Source organism: Chlorocebus sabaeus, chromosome 21, assembly GCF_047675955.1.
Source record: "Chlorocebus sabaeus isolate Y175 chromosome 21, mChlSab1.0.hap1, whole genome shotgun sequence".
Lineage (NCBI taxonomy): Eukaryota > Metazoa > Chordata > Mammalia > Primates > Cercopithecidae > Chlorocebus > Chlorocebus sabaeus.
In genome coordinates this window covers 69783118-69803450 of record NC_132924.1, presented here as the reverse complement: position 1 = coordinate 69803450, position 20333 = coordinate 69783118, and the positions used below count along the sequence as shown (strand labels likewise).

General features: G+C 36.1%; 1 protein-coding gene across 5 annotated transcripts in view; it reads right to left on the bottom strand.

Annotated features, from left to right (window-relative positions):
* PCLO (piccolo presynaptic cytomatrix protein) overlaps positions 1-19845 on the bottom strand; it is a 408305-nt gene extending 388460 nt beyond the window's left edge. For all 5 annotated transcript variants that reach the window (XM_007982336.3, XM_073009167.1, XM_073009170.1 and 2 more), the window contains exons 1-2: positions 19284-19845; positions 11753-13367 (exon numbers count right to left, since the gene is read on the bottom strand). In XM_007982336.3, the coding sequence (XP_007980527.3) occupies positions 11753-13367; positions 19284-19531 (1863 nt within the window). In that variant the 5' untranslated portion in view covers positions 19532-19845. The remainder of the gene's footprint in view (positions 1-11752; positions 13368-19283) is intronic.
* Between the last annotated feature and the right edge of the window lie 488 nt (positions 19846-20333).

Here is a 20333-nt window from a genome sequence, read left to right as displayed (position 1 = left end):
GGAGGCCAAGGCAAGCGGATCACCTGAGGTCAGGAGTCCAAAACCAGCCTGGCCAACATGGTGAAACCCTGTCTCTACTAAAAATACAAAAATTAGCCCAGCATGCTGGCATGTGTCTGTAATCCCAGCTACTGGGGAGGTTGAGGCAGCAGAATTACTTGAACCCGGGAGACAGAGGTTGCAGTGAGTTGAGATCATGCCACTGCAGTCCAGCCTGGGAGACATAGCAAGACTCCATCTCAAAAAAAAAAAGAAAAAGAAAAAGAAAAAAAAAAAGAGCAAACACTTATACACTTATGCTTACTCTTACCTCTATGTTGGATACCAAGTAATTTTTAGATATTATTTAATGGCAAACTCTGCAAAAGGCTTTTCTCCTATTTCTCATCATATTATTTTAAAATACTTATTGAAGACCTTCAATTACTTTGAATACCAAAAATATATAATGCAACCAGACTAAAGGTTTTAAAAATCAGTATTAGGAAGATGAAATTGAGATAAGACTTGATAACAGATTATGTTTTCTGCTACTCAAGGACTGCTCAAGCCCCCTGAGCTCCCCCACAGAGGCACTTAGTCCCCAACAGCAGTTTGGATTCAGATGACTCACTGTAGTCGACATCTTTAGCTATTCATATTCATGCATAACTTATTTTAGTTAAAAACTAGACAACAGCATTCCTCAGAACTGTGTCGGCATACTCAGCAACTTAATAAAACAATTTTCTTTAAAATAATACATCTAGAAATTGAATGGATATCTCCTCTCTGAAATTGCATGGATTACAATTTCTGCTATGTAATTCAGTAGCCATAAACAAACTTTGTAAAACATAAACTAAACATGCCCTCTTTTCACCATAATAATGCTAACTGAATGCTAGCAATAACATTTCTAAATCATTACAAATAGGATCAAGTGATAAAAGCATATTTTAATATGTTTGTCAGGATTGCCCTCCCCCCAACAAAAAAAAAAAAAAAAAAAACCTGACACTTTCACCAAAGCACAATTTATAAAATAATTACAGTACACGGATATGAAAGTATATCCATACTGTATCACAATTACACAAAGAGAGGAGGATCTCAAATCAGTAAACTGGACTTACATACATTACGCATTAACACTTCTAAACTGCCTCTCATGCGGTGAATTCAAACCTTTACACCTCAGTTGATTAACACACACCTAGGTCTACCACAAAATATTGCAGCCTGTGATCCAAGGGTTCCAATTAGACAGGTTTGTGTAAGTATCTGAATAGTTTACTGCATTGTCCTCTTATTATTTCATTTAGAAATAACAAAAGATTACATTGGGGAAAAGAATCAAAGGTCTAAATATGAACTCATTCTATATGCTGAAAGCAGCATATCTTTAAATCAGATGCTCACTAGAATTAAGCCAATTACTTGCATGTTGACTTGAGAAGGAAATAAACATATTTTTAAAAATATATGAAATCACTGGGTGCAGAGGCTCATGCCTGTAATCTGCACACTTTGGGAGGCCAAGGGGGGCAGATCACCAGGGGTCAGGAGTTCAAGATCAGCCTAATCAACATGGTGAAACCCTGTCTCTACTAAAAATACAAAATTAGCCAAGTGTGGTGGCACATGCCTGTAATCCCAGCTACTCAGGAGGCTGAGACAGGAGAATCGCTTAAACCTGGGAGGCAGAGGTTGCAGAGAACTGAGATCACGCCATTGCACTCCAGCCTGGACAACAAGAGTGAAACTCCATCTCAAAAAAGAGATAAAAATATATGAAATCCTTAAATATATTAAGGCTTCTATAAAAAGAATGTTCATAAGGAACTTTTAGCTTATTTTAGCTCTGTGAATAGACACTCCTTACAACTGTCAATTATTAAAATTTTACATAGATATATGTATAACCATTTAATAGTATATTTAGGAAAAATCTGATTTTAACATGATTAATCTGCATTACATTATTTTCAAAAATGTTTTACAAATCTTACCTACATTTTTCGTTGTAATTTATTTCCTTCTGTCTATTTCTTTAACCCATTTACAGGATAGATTAACTATCCTGTCAATAAGTTAAAAACTTTAAATAAATTTAAAAAGATCTACACATTAAAAATTTTCCCCAAAAGTACAATTACAGAACCCTAATCACGTGTTCACATAGTAAAGCCTGCTACTTGATTTCTTTAAATTGTGTTGCATAAGTAGAAATCTGTTCATAAGAGTTGTTTTAAGTATTCAACTGGTAATGCTTACTTTGCTGAGCAAAGAGAAGTGCCATTATTTCTATAAATTGTATTGCAAGTGATTTTTTTTATTAGAGAGAAAGAAAGAATAGGAAAGGTACTTTACTACTTTATATTGAAGTGAGAACTGATCTCATCTATATGTACTTTTTCATATTCTCCTTTACAAACAAGATTCCATCTTAAATTGCTAAGCATTTGGTTCTCTTTTTAGACTCTGAATTCTACTTCTGACAGTGGCCCGTTAAAGTTATGACCTTCATCATCTCTAGTCTCAATTTTGAACAGAGTGGCCTGCTCAGAGTAGGAGTTCACAGCTTTCTTAGAGAGCAAAGAAGTATGAATCAATATAAGACTCTGGTTTGGACAGAAGTATGTATGAAGGCAAAAAACAAGTACTCTTAAACCTCGATTTTTTTAAACTAAGTATTCTGAAAATATCCCTGCCAAGAACGTTAATTTCTTTTTAACTTTAAGGATATGTAAATATACACACATGCATACACTTGCCATAACCCAGAAATTTAGAAAATGGTATCAAATAATGGAATCAAATAATCCAATCAAGGACAATGTGATCTCCCATAAAAAGGTAATAAATTTTGGGTCAGCAAATCTCACTTCTTGTATGGGATCCATTACCAAGTAATTCTGTGACTGCGCAAAAGTCATTTAAATTCTTAAACCCAGTTTTCTTATCTACCAATGGAGTCAATAATGATGGTGCTATCCCTATCTGCCTATTAGAATGTTATAAAGATTTTTATCAGTAGTGGTAATAGTGCTAATAGTAATAACAATGAATGTTTACCTAAAATTTTAATTTCAGAGCCCTTCCACTTATATTGCCAAATGTGATTTTTAGCTAATGAATACTCTCGCATTACAAATAATGAAACTAAACACTTAAAAAAAAATAGTCACCTGACCAAATCACACAACAAATAAGTAGCTGATCTAGGTACCCACATTGCCCAAGTTTAAAATCTCATATTTTCCAGTTTTCCAAAGCACCATCTTATGATTAATTGATCAAAAAACATGGCAGATTTCAAAAAACTATAATATGAACTCTGATTTTCTTAATCTCTTTACTCATCTTTAAAATGTGGATACCACCTCATTAAAAGAGCATAAAATGATGAAATGCATATAAAGTGCCTAGTGCACAGCTTGAAATGCATGATGTTCTAACTACAATCTCTCTTCCCTGTGACAAGAGACCGAACTCCTTTCTCATTGAAGTAAGATAAGATAAAGACAAGAAACATTGTTTGTAGTGAAAATGTTGCTTCCTTATCAAAGGTAACAAGACGTACTTTTCAGTGAATTCATAGTCATGTCACTAAGAGTGGACATATGTGAGAGGCAGAGCTAGGACCAGAACCCATATTGATTGACACTTTACTGATGACTTCATACTATTATTACTTTAAGGATAACTAGTATAGACTTCTAATAGATTATTTACCTCTTTATCTATATATATTATATATAAAATATATAATATCTTTATATATTTCTAAATGTAGCTCATGTATCTAAACTAAAATTAAGATACCAAGAGAATTTAGTTATAAATTAAAGATGTGAAATAGGGAACTGTTAGATATGTGTGCTTTCTCAAGGAATATAAACAATGAGCAAGTTACCCCATTACTATATTCAGCTTACTGATCCAATAAAAAAAATTTTTTTTTTGAGAGAGAGAGAGAATTTCACTCTTATTGCCCAGGGTGAAGTGCAGTGGCACAACCTAGGCTCACTGCAACCTCCGCCTCCCGGGTTCAAGTGATTCCCCTGCCTCACTCTGACTCTAGAGTAGCTGGGATTACAGGCACCCACCACCACGCCCAGCTAAATTTTTGTATTTTTAGCAGAGACAAAACATGGTTTCACCATGTTGGCCAGGCTGATCTCAAACTCCTGACCTCAGGTGATCCACCCACCTCAGCCTCCCAAAGTGCTGGGATTACAGGCATGAGCCACTGTGCCTAGACCCAATAAATGATCTTAACAGTGGGTACCTGCCTTCACAGCAGAACATCTGTTCCTACCAAGCTAATAATACATAACAACAGGCTTACTAGACATTATGAAAGTTGGCTCTCCAGAAAGATACCTGAAACATTTAGTCACTTAAAAGCTGAAAGTAAAAAAAAAAAAAAAAAAAAAAAAAAAAAAAGGCTTTGGTTCTAATGATTAAATTTATGTATGTATATAATATTAATACTACCTATAATGTATATGCCTAGGTGTATATTAAAATATAAATCCAGGGAATATGCAAATTGGATCACATCAAAGATGAGAGATAAACAAATATAGTGTTTGTAAACATAATTAAACAATACATATTTTTAAAAGATTGAATTATATTTATTTATTTTCATTAGAAAACTGCTTTAAATAAAGGTAAATTCATTTTGTTATAATTAGGATATTCTCACTTTAAATAGCATGAACAATACCATAGAGATTATCAGAGAACTGCAAAAATACCAATATACTTTGTTTTCCAAAAACCTTATGCATAGAATCTAGGTACTTTATTTTTCTCTAGTGGCTTCATGCAAACATTAGGACCAGTTAAAGCGTACTTGGCTGTGACAAGCAAAGAATGAACAAAGAAACTGACCAAACTTGGCATCACAGGCTTAAGATATTTCAAATCCTCATTGTTATTTGGAATGAAAAATTCTTGACATTTCACCAAGAAGAATACCAAGGCTGAAGATGTAAAAATGAAGAATCAAGTCCTTTAGCCCTTTATATCATATACTTGTTTAAGCATTTGATGATTTGGAGTTTTTAAATTATACAAGTGTTAATTTTAGTTATAACATGAATTTTAAAAATAAAAAAAATAGTGCATAAATGTATGACATAAAAAGTAAAATCCTCCCTCACTACTACCAAATCTTACTTTCTGGAATCAATAAATATTAACTTTTGCTTTTAGTTTTTCTTGTGGTTGCCATTAGAATATCAAATAGTAGGTTTTGATTTTATTTTTTATATATAAATTAAAAATCTAATATATTTTTACCTTGTTATCCAAGGTGAATTTTTTCATAAGACAACATTATACTATTACCTGTTTTTAGGAATAGAAATAGCTCCTTATGCTGTGGATTTCTTAAAATGCTCATTCCTCTACATCCACATTCCTCTACATCCACATTACAACAGGCAGGAGTGAAGAAAACATCTCAGAGTTATCCACACTCTTGGGTACATTCACACCCTTTCCTTCCTTGGTACCCTCACCCTTGACCCACAGCCTCAGTTAGGACTACAGCCACCGATTAGAATTTTACTCACCATTAAAAATTCTAGATTGCCAAGTAACTCATCAATTTCAGACTGTAATCACCCAATAGAAGGCAGTGAGGGAACCCTACAACCCAACCCCATCCCTCTCTTGGAACATACTACAACCGTCCCCTACTTCAATTTTCTTCATAACACATTGTCATCTGTCTCACCATATGTTGTATTTATTTGTGACTCTTACTAGAATACATGCTCCATAAGGGAAGGATTTTGCCAACTTTGTTCACTCTTGTATTCCCAGAGTCAAGAACACGCCTGAAGTATGGTAGATGCTAAGTAAGTAAATACTTTTTTTCTTTTGATTTTTAACTCTATATAATCTGGGAAAATTCTAGGTCCTTATTTTTCAGACCATTAACTGAGTTCCTTTTGTTTACCCTCAGCCAGTCCATTGAAATTTGTGTATGTTAACTATAAAGGAAATACCTTCTTACATATCTCTGAGGAATAGTAACAATTTTCTTACATTCTTTGAAGAATGAACTTTTTCCTATGGAGTTGTTATTTTTGTTATTGTTTCTATCAGTTCATGTATGTCATTCATGCGGTGTTATTGCTAAAATGTCTAGTTAGGCTCTTAATCCACTCATAGGTAATCAACAGTTTTTTGTCTGTTTGTAGACTGTTCTGCTTCCCCATTTGTTCTCTACTTCGAATGAGAGAAAACAGGACGGCAGGGGGTGAGTATCTGAGTAAGGACAGTTTTACTCTGATGGTAATAATTTAGAGCATTTGACTCATAGATGAGTAATGTTCTATTTGTTTTCTTTTTTGCAATGCCCCTTTGTGGGAGAGGAGCATCACCTCCACTTCTATTCTTCCTTTTGAAGGTTCTATTTTTCTCATGGGGGCCTTTCCTCAGGCAGGTCAGCCTTTCATTTGTGGATTAATCTCTGGCTTTAGCCTAAAGGGGTTCCTCCTATATCTTGTCTTCCCAGTGAAGATTAAGAGACCAATTGTCCTTTTGTTCCTACTGCAGTTCTGCAATTTATTCTTTGATTGCTACCCACATCCCACTACTGCTTTTTATATTTTTTGATTCCAAGTTAGGGTTTCTCTGAGGTCTCCTGAGTAGACAATTGGACAGTGGTTTTCTCAGCTCTTTGTCCTTTCAATTTTCTTTCTACCTTCAAGGAATTCTTCAACATACCAACTTAACGTTTTTGGAGCTCTTTCACATTTCTTGGAATGACTACACTTTAAATCTTTTTAAAAGTGGGACTTGAAGATAGAGGACATGAGCATTTGTGTGCTCAGTCCTCCTTTTTAAGAGGAACTGTGTGGCAGTTTTTGCTTAGAATTTCAGGTAAAAAAAAAAGTCTTTGTGCTAAAAACAGCGAGCAACTAAAAAGAGAACATCCTCTTTTCTAAAAGTTCTTTCAGTTACTTCACCATCAGGAATGTCTTACAGGCTTTTGCTCTCCACAGATTCCAGCCTCCTGACATTTGGCATAGCTCCACTATTTTCTACCAGCTCTTCCGAACAACTTCTCTCCATTTCTCTTACTAGAAAAATAAGATGCAACAGGATTCTCCACCGAAAGGTCATGGCCGGTTAAGCCATTTTACCCAACTAAAGAATTTCAGTCATTTTTTGTTTTGTTTTGTTTTTCATTAAGTGGAGAAAGTTTATATGAAAGTTGATGTATGCAAGTCAAGGAGTTTTTTGTTTGTTTGTTTTAGCTCATTAAAGGTGGCTATGGATTTGTTAGACAAAATATCTGGCTTCTGCCAAAAAACTGACTCATATATGTGCCATAATGACTAAAAAAAAAAAAAAAAAAGTTAAGAAAACTTCGCCTAAATCCATTTTAATCCCTAACATTTGGTTCATTTTCAACATTCTGAAAAGTGACAAGTCATTTTCACTTATTACAAAAATTAATAAGAGTTGGGAAATTTACCAAACATTAGAGACAGGCCTTTAGATCTCTGTTCCTAAATATATCTTGAGTGAGACTATTTATCAAAAGAGATAAAGTAAATCAACAAAAACAACATACATCTGCCTCCAATTAGAAAGCAAATGTTCAGGTTCTGTGTCAACATGCAAGCCCAAAGAGAGGGAAAATATTAGAGAGATTTATTCAATTAATGGGCCCACAAGAAGAGATGCAGCTATACACTCCACTGGTCAAGGTCTAGGCATCAAAGGTCTAGGCTTGGAGCCAGTGGATTCCTAAGGCTTGTCTGGAACAGCATACATCTTGATAGCCTCCAGAGAGGGCAGTTAATTTAAAGGCAATCCTCTTCACATAGATGTTTGGGTCGCCTAAAGTGCTCATGTGTGGCAGGGGCGGGTCAGGGGGTGATGATTGGTAAGTTCGGAACTAAGGGAGTAAACACGTCCCCTTCCCTAAAGCTTGTGGTTGAGTGTAAGCTAATTATCCAGTCCTTCCTTCCTTCCCAGACCTGGTAGTCATTAGAGAGCCATGATGGTCACAAGCAAATATAGTCATAATTCTGACAGACTAGTAACAAAAAATGTTAGAGAAATTCTTCCTTTTTCAAGGAATGGTAAATTTATCTATTTCACCCATACATCACGCAAGCAAAGAGCTACGTGCATATAAACATCAAGTTGGAAAATAATAAATTCATGTAATTGTACCAAAGGATGTCCAGCTTCTGTCTCTATCTTGCATAGAAAAATGGTTTACTCAATCCGAATATTTGAGGGCAACTTTACCCAGAGTGTTACATCCTCTTTGGAAGATGCAGATTTACTTTTTCAAGGATACATATGAAAGTTACAGTGTTTACACCACAACTGTGACATAAATGGTGGTTGTCCCCAAAATTTCATCTACCTTATCTCCTATAACAGAAGTTTAGAGTCTCTCTCTAGAGCTCTAACTTCTCAATTCTGACCTCCATATAATTTAGGATTTTGAGAAACTGGCCATTTGGTAGGTAGTATTAGAAAAGATGCCTTTCTAGAGTTCAGAATTGGAACTTTTGATTGCATTTTTTCTTAAAGGAAAAAAAATCAATGAAAGTTAAAACGAAATGATATCACTAATACTATTGATCCAAAGTCTTTAGATGGCTGCCTCAGCATCTAAGAATTTATAATATTGTTATCTATGTAAAAAAGAATGTACAATAAATTTAAAGGCCAAATTTGTTTCAAATATTATCTATTGCAATATATTGCAACTTTAAAAGAACTTCACATATCTAAAATACTTTCTCATGCAAATTTTCAGTTAATCTTCTAGTGTGTGTGGCAGAGAGCATGTTATTATTTTCATATGTCAAATGGTGCCACTGTAACAGAAAGTGTAAATGGCTTGTCCAAGTTTATTCAGTCAATAAGGAAATGCCTGCCTTTACATAGCTAGTGAGTCCCTCTACCTGCCCTTATATTCCCAGCTTCTTCCATGCTCATTTATGTGTGTTCAAATTCTTATCTTTCATATTCCCAGCTCACATACTTCACCTTTCATGAAGATAGCTCTAATATCCCCACTGATGGTGATGGTTTCTTCCTTTGACCCTATAACACTTCATCTCTCTTCCTACCATAAGTAAACTGATTTGGAATCAGAATGATTGACTTCTGTTTGGGAATATACTATCTGGGTGATCCTCACAACTAAACTAACTATAGTAACTATTTGAATGCCAGCTTCCTCATTGGTATAATAGAGAAGAAACATATATGTCCATAAAATTATGAGTTTAATTTTAATAAAACAAAGGACTCTGTGAACTAGAAAGCCCTATTCAAAGTTACTTTGTATAGCTATAAATATATAGATGTTCTTTTTATGTGCAAGTTGTATTTCCCCTATGTATGGTTGAGAGAAGACTGCACATCTAACAAATATTTGATTCTTCCATAGCATTCAATAATGCTTTGTAATGAGGCATTTGATACAAATTAGTACAATGAACTATCAAATGTATATCATATTAATTGAGGTACCTTTCAAAAAGTAGGAAGCTCATCACTACCTGCTAAACGTGTAAGGCTAAAATCTGACATCAACCTATTTCCAATCTCACTGCCCATTTCTTTTCCATCACCCTAGCTAACCTACATTTATTCTTGACTCCCTAAAATACACTCTGTACTTTTGGAGTTCCAACTTTGGGCCCAAATTATTACACTGTTTCATGTCCTATATCTATTGAAATAGTGCCCATCCTTATATGCCCAGCTCAAATGCCATTTTCCCCATGAAGTTTTCCTTAATCTCATCCCCTGGAAATGAGCACTTTCTACTCTGAAGTCCATAATATTTATTCATATCTCTCACAGTTCTTATCATCTGGTCACATATTCTATTTTCTTGTGCATGTATTATCTAGTAATTTTTAATCTGTTAAGATCAATATTCATGTTTTAGTTATCTTTATATCCCACCAAACATATAACAGAATATCTTTCACATAGTAGGTATTCAAATAATATCTCTTTTTCTTATATTGGGTGTAGAAATAACATATACAGCTTAAATTTCTAGCTGCATATTTCTGCCTTGTAAATTGCCACAAAACCAAGACAAATCCAAACACTATAAAATGATCATCTATCATTTGAAGTCATTATTACTTCACATTCCTATAAGGAGAGTATAATATGGGGAGAAGCATATTTTACCAAAACTTAAAAAGCTACATATATATGTATATATAAAAACATTTGTATATATACATATGTATATATATAAAATACTTATATTCTGATTTTCTCCATAAAATCAAATGTAGCATATTCTTATTAATTATAGTTTTATAAGTAAATGATTATTTATTTGAAAAGTTAAATTACTCAATACTACTTTTGTTTAAAAAAGTAAGCTACTTTAGAAAACCCAAAAGCTGATATATTTTAAACCTGCATCATTTTTTCATAAGTATCACATTAACATAAATTAGCAATGATCATCATTATTGTTATCATCATGATGTATTTCATTTATAACAAAAGTATACAAGCTTCACGTCTCAGGGATATTTAAATCACAGAATCCTTCATTGCCTGCTATCAGTTACTTCCTGGGGTGCTTGCAGATGTAATGCACAGATAGTCCACTAACAGTTGTCCTCCAGACAGGCTAAATGATTTCTGTGTCTTCTCATTAAGCAGAGGCTATTAGATCTCTTTAAAAAATGAATCTCTCATATTCTCTTAGATCTTAAACCTCTTCTCTATTTATATGCTCATCATTACCTACTAAATGTGAAAAGCCAAAGTCTGACTCTAACCTATCTCCAACCTCACTGCCCATTTCTTTATACCATCTTCACTGTTTTATTCCTTAATGCCAGAGAATTTCTGAGTTTTTAAAAATGCTTTGTGTCTTCTTGTCTCTTCCCCTAAAAAGAACTCTGAATCTCTACCTATTAAAATGCTACATTATTCCAGGCCTTTTCATGCTGAACTAATATTAATACAGTCAGTTGACTTGCTGAGAACTACTCTTCTATCCTCAATCTGAATAAACAAACTTGTACTCATCTATATCACAATTAACCCTTTTATAATTTGATGAGTCAGAAAGTATTACCCAGTTAACCCTTGGAAACATAAGGCTACCCAGATTCAAGCCTAGGAGATATAAACTGTAATCTGAGAAGTCACCCATACATTCTAAATCTGCTCTAACAACTTCTTTTGTGAAATGATTTAATACTGTTATTAAAGACTCTCAACATGCCCTCATTTGATATATCAGAATTAGTGGCAGGGAAAAGGGATGTGCAGATTAAAAAGGATATTCAATTTTAAGTTAAAATTGTATTCAGAATTTGAAAACATTATCTACTTTTCTTTCTAACACAAATATAAATAACATTTATGAGTACCAAAATTTTGATAGGTAGGAAGACCAATGTAAAAGTCAAAGCAATGTCACTGTATGCTAAATAACAGTGTTGGTCTTACATATAGAGTGAAATGAGTAGGTGCTCATCATCTTTCAATCAATTTATATTTGTCTTATATGTCAAATTTTCAGAAATCATGGCAATGTTTGAGGCTTCTAGTTAGAGAAATATTAAAAAAAAAATTACAACTGACAGAGAACAAAACAAAGGAAGGAGGGGAGAATCCAGAGAAAGACAATGCCATCATGTCATGTATGTGTTTAGTTAAGCATCATTTGTGTAAGACGATGATATGGCTGAAGAGTATGGACTCAGTGAATAAATGCACTTACCTCCACTAAATGAGGATTGGGATTAAAACCACAGAGGCTACAGACAGTGGTTTGACATTCAGTGCATGTGTTAAAATTGGCCTTTTCTGGAACATGCAACAGAAGTTCAGTGGTATTGCAAAGAGGACAGATGGTTTTAGGGAGGCCTTGTGAAAGAGGCTGTTTTGCAGATGGAGACATTGTTGGTGGCTGCAGAGGTTTTCCTGATCCTGTTTGGCTTACTGGTTTTGTAGATTGCTGAGCCAAGGGCTTTGCTGGGCTAGGCTGTTGAGCTGAGGGTTTTGCTGAGCCAGGCTGTTGTGATGGGGGCTTTGCTGAGCCAGGCTGTTGGGGTGGGGGCTTTGCTGAGCCAGGCTGTTGGGGTGGGGGCTTTGCTGAGCCAGGCTGTTGGGGTGGGGGCTTTGCTGAGCCAGGCTGTTGAGGTGGGGGCTTTGCTGGACCAGGCAGTTGTGAAGGAAGCTTTGTTGGGCCAGTCTGCTGGGCAGAAGGCTTTGCGGGTCCTGCCTGTTGAGCTGGAATCTTTCCTGGCCCAGCCTGCTGAGCTGGAGTCTTCGTAGGCCCAGGTGCCTTAGCTGGAGACTGCAGCCCAGATTGTTGAGCTAGGGGTTTTGGTGTCCCCACCTGCTGGGTTGGAGGCTTTGCTGGCCCTGGCTGTTGAGCTGGAGTCTTCCCAGCTCCAGGAGGCTGAGCTAGAGTTTTTGGCCCAGGCTGCTCCAATGAAGGCTTCTCTGACCCAGTCTGCTGAGCTGGAGACTTAGCAGGACCAAGAGGCTGAGCTGGAGGCTTTGTTGTCCCTGGTGGCTGGACTGGGGGTTTCACTGTCCCTGGTTGTTGAGCCAGTGGCTTTGTTAGCCCTAGGGGCTGAGCTGCGGGCTTTGCAGGCCCAGGCTGTGATTTTTCAGGTCCAGGCTGCTGTACTGGAGGTTTTCCAGGAGTTGGTTGCTGAATAGGTGGTTTGGATGGGCTTTGCAGAGAGGGTTTAACTGATTCTCCCTTTACTATGTCTGCCTGTTTAGTCTGAGGCCTGGATGCATCTCGTTGAAGTGGCAATTTCGCATGGTCTGTCTGAGGAGTCTGGGCAGGACCCTGAATTGGCTTTCCTGTACCTGGAGGTTGTGATTTGATTTTTTCTGGTTGCTGAGAAGATATTGATTTGGGAGGGCCATCCTGCTGAAGTGAATCCCTACCAGGTCCTTGCTGCTTAGGAACCGGCTTGGGTGGCTGTTGCTGTGAAGGAGGTTTTGTGATTCCCTCAGGTTTTCCTTGCTCCTTCGGAACCACTTTTTGTTTCTTGGTGGTTTCTTCCTGGGATGCCTCAGAGTCCGATATCAAATCAAAAGGGTTGAATTTATTTACAACAGAGGAGACAGCACTTAAAGGGTTAACCTCTGAGAGGAAGCCAGGCATCATACTAGACTTGTGTTCTTCCTTAAAATCAGTTCTGGACTTTGATTCTTTCAAGCTAATAGTGGAAGGACTCCTCCCAGGCAATTTCTGCTCTGACCTGAAAGTGTCTGTAGTTCTACTTTTACTGAGACCAGGTTGAGCTGGACGCCCAGGGTCCGGAGGTCTTCCTGATTGCTTTGGAGAATGACTACTATCCAACTCTTGTTTCCTAGAAGAGTTTAAAAAAAAAAAAAAAAAAAAAAAGTGAAAATGGAAATTATTTCAAATCAAAGTAATATGAAAAAGCTATTGCTTATATCTTCAAAATTATGAATGTATAAATATTACTAAGATCCATTTTTGTAGCATCCTTTAAGTGTTCATAAAACTTTTAACACTTTTTTTTTCTTTCTTTTAATGGGTAGAGATTTTCAACAAGGAGTTAAAGAAAAAAAATTTGCTCTTATGATTGATAAAAATTAAAATATATAATTAGAAAATACTTATAATAAAAGTAATTTATCTTTGCACTTAATAGAATCTGACCTTAAAACTTAACTAAATGTAAGTTTAAATTAAAACCTCAATAAATCAATGCAATGTCAAATAAAGACATACATGTTCACAGAGTGTATTTTTTCTTTTTATCAAAAGTTATGATCAAAGAAAGTCTTCCAAATGCTAGCAGCATTGAGAATTAAAAATATTCATTTTTAAATGTAGGAGTCTGCTGAGACTTTTTTAAAACTTCATTTTGAGAATTTACATGAGCTAAATAGGGAATACAATGTGAAATAAGGGGAGTTTCTGAAAATGGAGTTTACACAATGTTTTCCCAGGAATGCTAAAAAGTTTATAATCTATTTAATTTTACTTGGGCTTCTAGGGATCCAGATCACTGGCCAGGAGAGACTGGGACACAGATGTGGGTACCTAAAATCCTGAGAGCCCCAGAGAGTGACTGGGGATTATCCCCATGCCTCCACCTAGAAAGGCACTATTCATCAACTATTATCCTTAAAAAACTTTACAGACTAAGAATTTCTACATTCATGATTTAGACATTCTTGAGGAACAATCCCATCTTTATTCTCAAGATCAGTGTTATCTTTTTGAAAAAATAACTAATTCTTAACCCGAAATTTTTATGGGAAGCAACAATAGACGCTTAAATCATCTTGAGATATATCTTGTATCCATTTATCTCTTTACTCAGTGTTTGTTACATCATCTCCTAATGCCATTGATCGATTATTAGTAATCTATTATTGACATTGAGATTAAATGTAGCAAGTAATTAATTTTCAAGATATAGCTTAATTCATAGACGAATATATAAGATGTGTTTTTTAAAACAGCCTTGGAAACATGATACATTTTAAATGACTATGGTTAAATAATTAAAATAGGAGTTTCTTACTTTGTGTATATCTATTGTTTTAGCCAAAAGTCATATTAAATACAGAAACTTTTAAAATAATTCATATTTCATTGATAAAGTTGCAGCTAAAAGAATATTCTAAATTAGAATTACGGAGAAAATCAGATTATAAGTCTTTTGTTTGATATATGAGGCTTTTTAAATTTTGAAAAATATGTTTCTTTTTCATTAAAGGAAACAAGAATAAAGAAAGTAACTTAGTAGCACCTAAAATATAATATGAGAATAGACATTTATAGGTTCTAATTTGGTTTATCAAAATTTATCTGCTAATGAGACAGATTACAAATATTTTATTTCCTAATCAATACTTCTTATGAATTAACTTTTTCCAAATTTCCTGACATAGAAATTTGAATACAGGTCGGGATGTAAGGGATAGCAGAAAGAAGCAGAGAAGCATTACTTCTAGGTAGCAAACACCTAGAAGAAAAGAAAATAATCTATAAATGGCGATGTATGCATAAAGTGATTTTCTGGTAAAAGACAAATAAGTAGATTCTGAATTTTTGCAACTTCCTCCAAGGAAAAGTTTACAAAAATACATATATTCTACCATGTCTCTGTAGCCTTTACTTAAACAGAACTTAAAAGTGTTACCCTAGTTAATTCCAATAGTTCCAAGGTAGCTCTTAAAATGCACTGCTACATATTTCCATTTGGAGAAAATCATTCTGAACATTTCTTTATAGGTACACTATTCAGACCTTGACATTATTCTATAAATCTTCTATATTTACTTAATATATTGTACCATTCCCTTGAAGAGCACATGCTTAGGGCTGATTACAGGTATGGCAATCCTATGAGTAATTATTAAGCATTTTGTTTAAATAACTTCCCTGTACAGAGTCCTCTAAATCTAACTTTAAGCAGAGTACCAAAAAAAAAAAAATCTATCCTTAATTATGCTAAATTTTTCTCTCTTGAAAATACTACTAAACTTATTTTAATCATTGTTTTAATATTTCACTTAATCCATCATGTCTGCAAAACACCAAAAAATAAACTTCATGAATGCCAAATATTTGTGATGATCGGAAACAGCAGAATTGAAAGCAAGCTGCTTGCACCAGGAATTATAATTGCACGTACTTCCCACAAGTATAAGTTGTACTTTACTATAGAATCCCCATTAGAAAACAGGCATACAACCCTAAAGACTGTCCTATAATTTAAACTTAGTTTTAGTTGCTGTAACTATGTAAATAAAAGTAAAACACAGAGATCTTTGAGTGGGAAATGGAAACAAAATCAAGAGAAAAAATTGTCAATACCAAACAAAAATGTAAAGGTGCTATTGTCTTTTGGTGAAATTTTGTTAGGCGTAACAGTTTTACTGTTAAAGAAAAAGTAATTAAAATGCAATCTCCGCCTTGTATACTAGACTGTGAACTCCTAGAGAGAAAAGATATATTTCACTTATCTTTGCATCGTTAGAATCAAGCCTGGCAACTAGTAGATGAGCATTAATATTTGATGAATTAATGAATAAGTGGATGATTACCAATGAGTGAACCAAGGAATAAATATATCATGTATTTGTTTTACTTTAATGTTTCTTGAATTGCTTTCACTTAAAAATTCTTCTACAGGCCTTCTGAGATATAAATGGATAAATTCCATATTCTTTTTAGAACCTGGATTTGGCCTACACCTTTGGGAAGAAGCCCAGTAGAGGAGGCTGAAAGTAGTAAAGAAAATAATCAGTTCAGTTAGAATTCTTATTAAATATTCTACTAATCAGAGAAGTTTTTTCAATAAAGCCCTTCTCATATGATATATCTGGAACTGTAAATAGAATGAGTAGAAAAAGTAATGAAATTGCACTTCTCTGGGTATACAATGAATAAAAAATCCATGAGCATTTCATTTGTAACCTGTCATCTACTGCTAGCTTGTAACTACCTATATTTAGTACTGTCTCCCTTTTCATTTTACTATTGTCATCCTTAGAATTTTTCTTTCAAATTGTTAGCAGAAAACAAGATATTTCCCCTAAGATGAGGAAAACATATATGCAAATGTAGGAATGTAAAAGTATCTGAGGTAATAAAATCTTTTATAAATGGAACACAACAAGCAGTGACACTTGACAGTGCTGAGTCACACAAAATTTTATAATATTAGAAATATAAGCAACTTTGGGACTATCTGTTAGTTTATATATATTATATAAACAAATACCTATGCATTTATGCTCTAAGTGCCAGGATACAGGGACTAAGAGAAGCTAAGTGACTAATTCAAGGTCATAAAACTAGTTAGTCACAGAAATCTGGTATCCTCACTCCTGGTTTGTGGGAGGAGGAGATGGTTTACACTCCATTGAATTGATTTTTCCACATGCAAAAGAAAATTCACATATCAAAATAACCGAAAAACAATGTACAATTCAACAATTTGCCTGTAGCCATCAGTGACAGTGTCATCCACTGTTGATATTGATATTACCACTCTTTATATTTGTAGGGTTCATGTAAATTACAACTCAAACAAAAACATTCACGTCAACTCTTAATTGATCCTCAGTGGACTCTCTAAGACAGGTGAGATAGGTATTATTAGCCTTATTTAAAGGCAAGGAACATGAGACACATTGCCTGAGAAGTATTTGTAATTTGCTGAGTTGGTTAAAGTCAATAGGATAAAAACTCATGCTCTCAGTCTTTATTTTTAAGATTCTATGTTCAATTCACACCACTTAAGTGCTTAAAACTTCAAATAATTTGTGTATGCCTTCCTATATTAATTAAATTTACACAACTCTATAATTTTAAAAGTCTAAGTGGTAAACCAAATGTTTCTTTGGTTATCATACCTAGGGAAAACAACTTTAAAAAGTTATGTACCTTTCATAGAAATCTTTCAGTAAAATTTAAGAGCAAGTTGCAAAAGTCAGAAAATTATTGTTTATTTTTTAGTATTTGGATAAAGTTTTCACCAATAACTGTTTGGGCCACACACTACCTATTGATAAGATTTCCACCCTAACAAAATTATCAGTAGAGAGCTTTAAAAGTATACTATCTGATACAAATACTGCATGAAGCAACAGCTTAATAGGTGGAAATAACGTTTCTCAGCCACCCTCTGAACAGAAGAAAAGTTAGAAATCTAGAAATCAAAGATCTCACTGTAACTGGTATTGTTAACCAGCATGATAGACCTGTTGCTTGTGTCTCTTAGGAAAAAATATAAAAGATCGGGCATACAGTTCTAAAAGGCTAATAAAAGTATTGTACCTTGTTATTATCCTGTGAAAGTCTAGTGAATGAACACTAATTATTTTTTCCTAGTCAAGTTTTCATCAAGTAGAGGAAAACAGTACATATCATAAACTGGATAACAGAACAAGAAAGACTTTTCCCAAAGAAATAGCCCCATAGATTTCATAGTTTAAAAATACAGAAAAACATACTTAACATAAAGGGGCTAGTTTTCACTAGTACTAACGGTTTCAAGATAAATAGGCTTTTTACCTCGTAGATTTTAATCATTTAAGATTTTATGTGAAAACACTGTCACTACCCATAAAACATTTTACATTTCTCCTATGATTATTTGGCAAAATTATGCTTACGTGATAGTGACTAAGTTATTTTTTTTAATCATTTGATAAAGTAGAGGATAAGGACCTACACCTATATATCCAGGTCTTTCGTGCTTACAATATCTCAAATGAAAATTGTAGGTTTCCCTTCAGTTGTCATAAAAGAGAAATTGTTTCAGGACCACGGACAGAAAACTGTTCTCTACTAGAGGGTGCAAAGTTAAAGGGTTTGTTTACAATAAGAAAAGCAAGGCAGGCACAATGATTATACCCTCTTAGTACTCTAATTAGAAAACAACTAATCTATTGGGATGAAGGAAAATGGAGAGTTACAGGCGGAAATGAGTACGTTCATATTACTGATTAGCTCTTATACTTGCCATTCATTCGCTTTGTTTTTAAAAGTATGTATTCAAAATTATTTTCTAAGGTAATAAAATTCACATGTTCTTCCCTAAACTGAAGGCCACTTTTGCATAAAAAAGAGCAGTGGCTTAAAAATAGCATATGCTAATTTAGAAATACATGTACAGCACCTGCTCTGCTGTGACCAAACCATCTGTTTAATGCCACACATATTTTAGGGTTCCTCAATTAATATAAAAGGTATATTCATTATATTCCTTCTACCTAAACAGCTTCTGCTCTCCTCTGGGGGTGGGGTGGCGAGAGAGGACAAATCACCTACAAGGGGATTAAAGTATTGTTACAGAAATATTTAGACATCATTCACAGAGAAAAAGACCCCGCAATGGCCAAGAGGTTTAAACAGAGACAGGTAAACACCCAGCTCTATCTATTTCCCAACACGTCCGTGTTGTATTAATGGAAGACTTCCAGATTAGTAAAACACTGGAGGGCGTCTCTCCACGCCATCCTAGAGGGAAAGGGCTCCAAAAGGCCAAAAATCACAACCTAAAATCACAGTTCCAAGAATGTAACCCTTGACTACCCCACCAGAAACTCTACAATGCATCATTTTTATCCGCCCATCAAAAGGCTTAGGATCTCTTTATGATCACCCCATTGGGGAGAATAAAATGAACGGAGGCGACATATATGTACCGCCGTGCTGGCACATACGGGCTGGCACATATGTGCACGGGAAGCTGTACATATATGCCCGGACATATACATCATGCTGTGCATGCCTGTGCATGGAAGGCGACTCCGCAGCGGCCGGGGGGACGCTTCCCTTGGGCAGCCCCTGCGCCCTTGACATGACAGCGGCGATCTGTCTCCTCTCCTCTTCGCTCAGCTGGCTCAAATCCGCTTCCATGCCGGCCGGGACCGCGGTGTGCGAGGGGCTCCCCGCCCCGCTAGCCCCTCCTCCGGCCGCTGCGGCCGCCGCCAGCCCTTCCGGGAGCCCTTCCCCTTCCAAGCTCGCCTCGTTGCCCATGGCTCAGGAGACTCGGGGCCGCCGCGCTCCCTCCTCGCGCCGCGTCCCAGTCGAGAAGCCCGCGGCCAGGGGAGCAGTCAGAGCCGGGGTCCGCCTCGGGGCGTGCAGGCAGTCGAGTCCCCGGACTCCGGACTAGGCACTGCCTCCCGGAATGCCAGGAGGGAGTTAGTCCTGCTCGCAGGTAACGCCCGCTGCCGGTGCCTCCTCCATGTTGGACAGCGCCAGGCAACCTTTGCAGAAGACGCCTCCTGGACGCCGCCTCGGCGCCCCGAGCCGGGGAGAAGCAGATCTGAGCGGTGCCAGCCGGGCGCCGTCCGCCCCTCCCACCGCGCACCGCCTCCTCGCCCGCGCCCTCGCAGTGCGCAGGCGCCTCTCGGAACAGGTGATGCCCGCGGCCCACGCCCACCCCATCCTGCGTCGCTCCGGATCCTTCCTCGCTCTCAGCACCGATTTAAAGGAGCCCAGTGAACCCTTGGCTAAAAACGGAAGAAACAGGCGACGTTTCTTTCAGGCATATTTCAGGATGCCTCAACTTGAGTTTTAGCTTTCTAGACTCCTAGATTTAAAGGGGGCGGGAGCGGCAGGAGAGGAAATGTCTGTTTTCAGCTTTGGCTCTTGGGATTTGTAGTTTCATTTATTTTCTTTAAAAGAAGGTTTTAAAACATTCTAGGAAAGGGTTCGAGTAACTGAAGATTAGCAAGAGAGACCCTGATACCTTTAATGCACATTTCCCAAGGGAGCTAAGAATGGCCCTTTTCATTTAGCACTTTCACAGAACAATTCGATTGTTAATTAGATTATT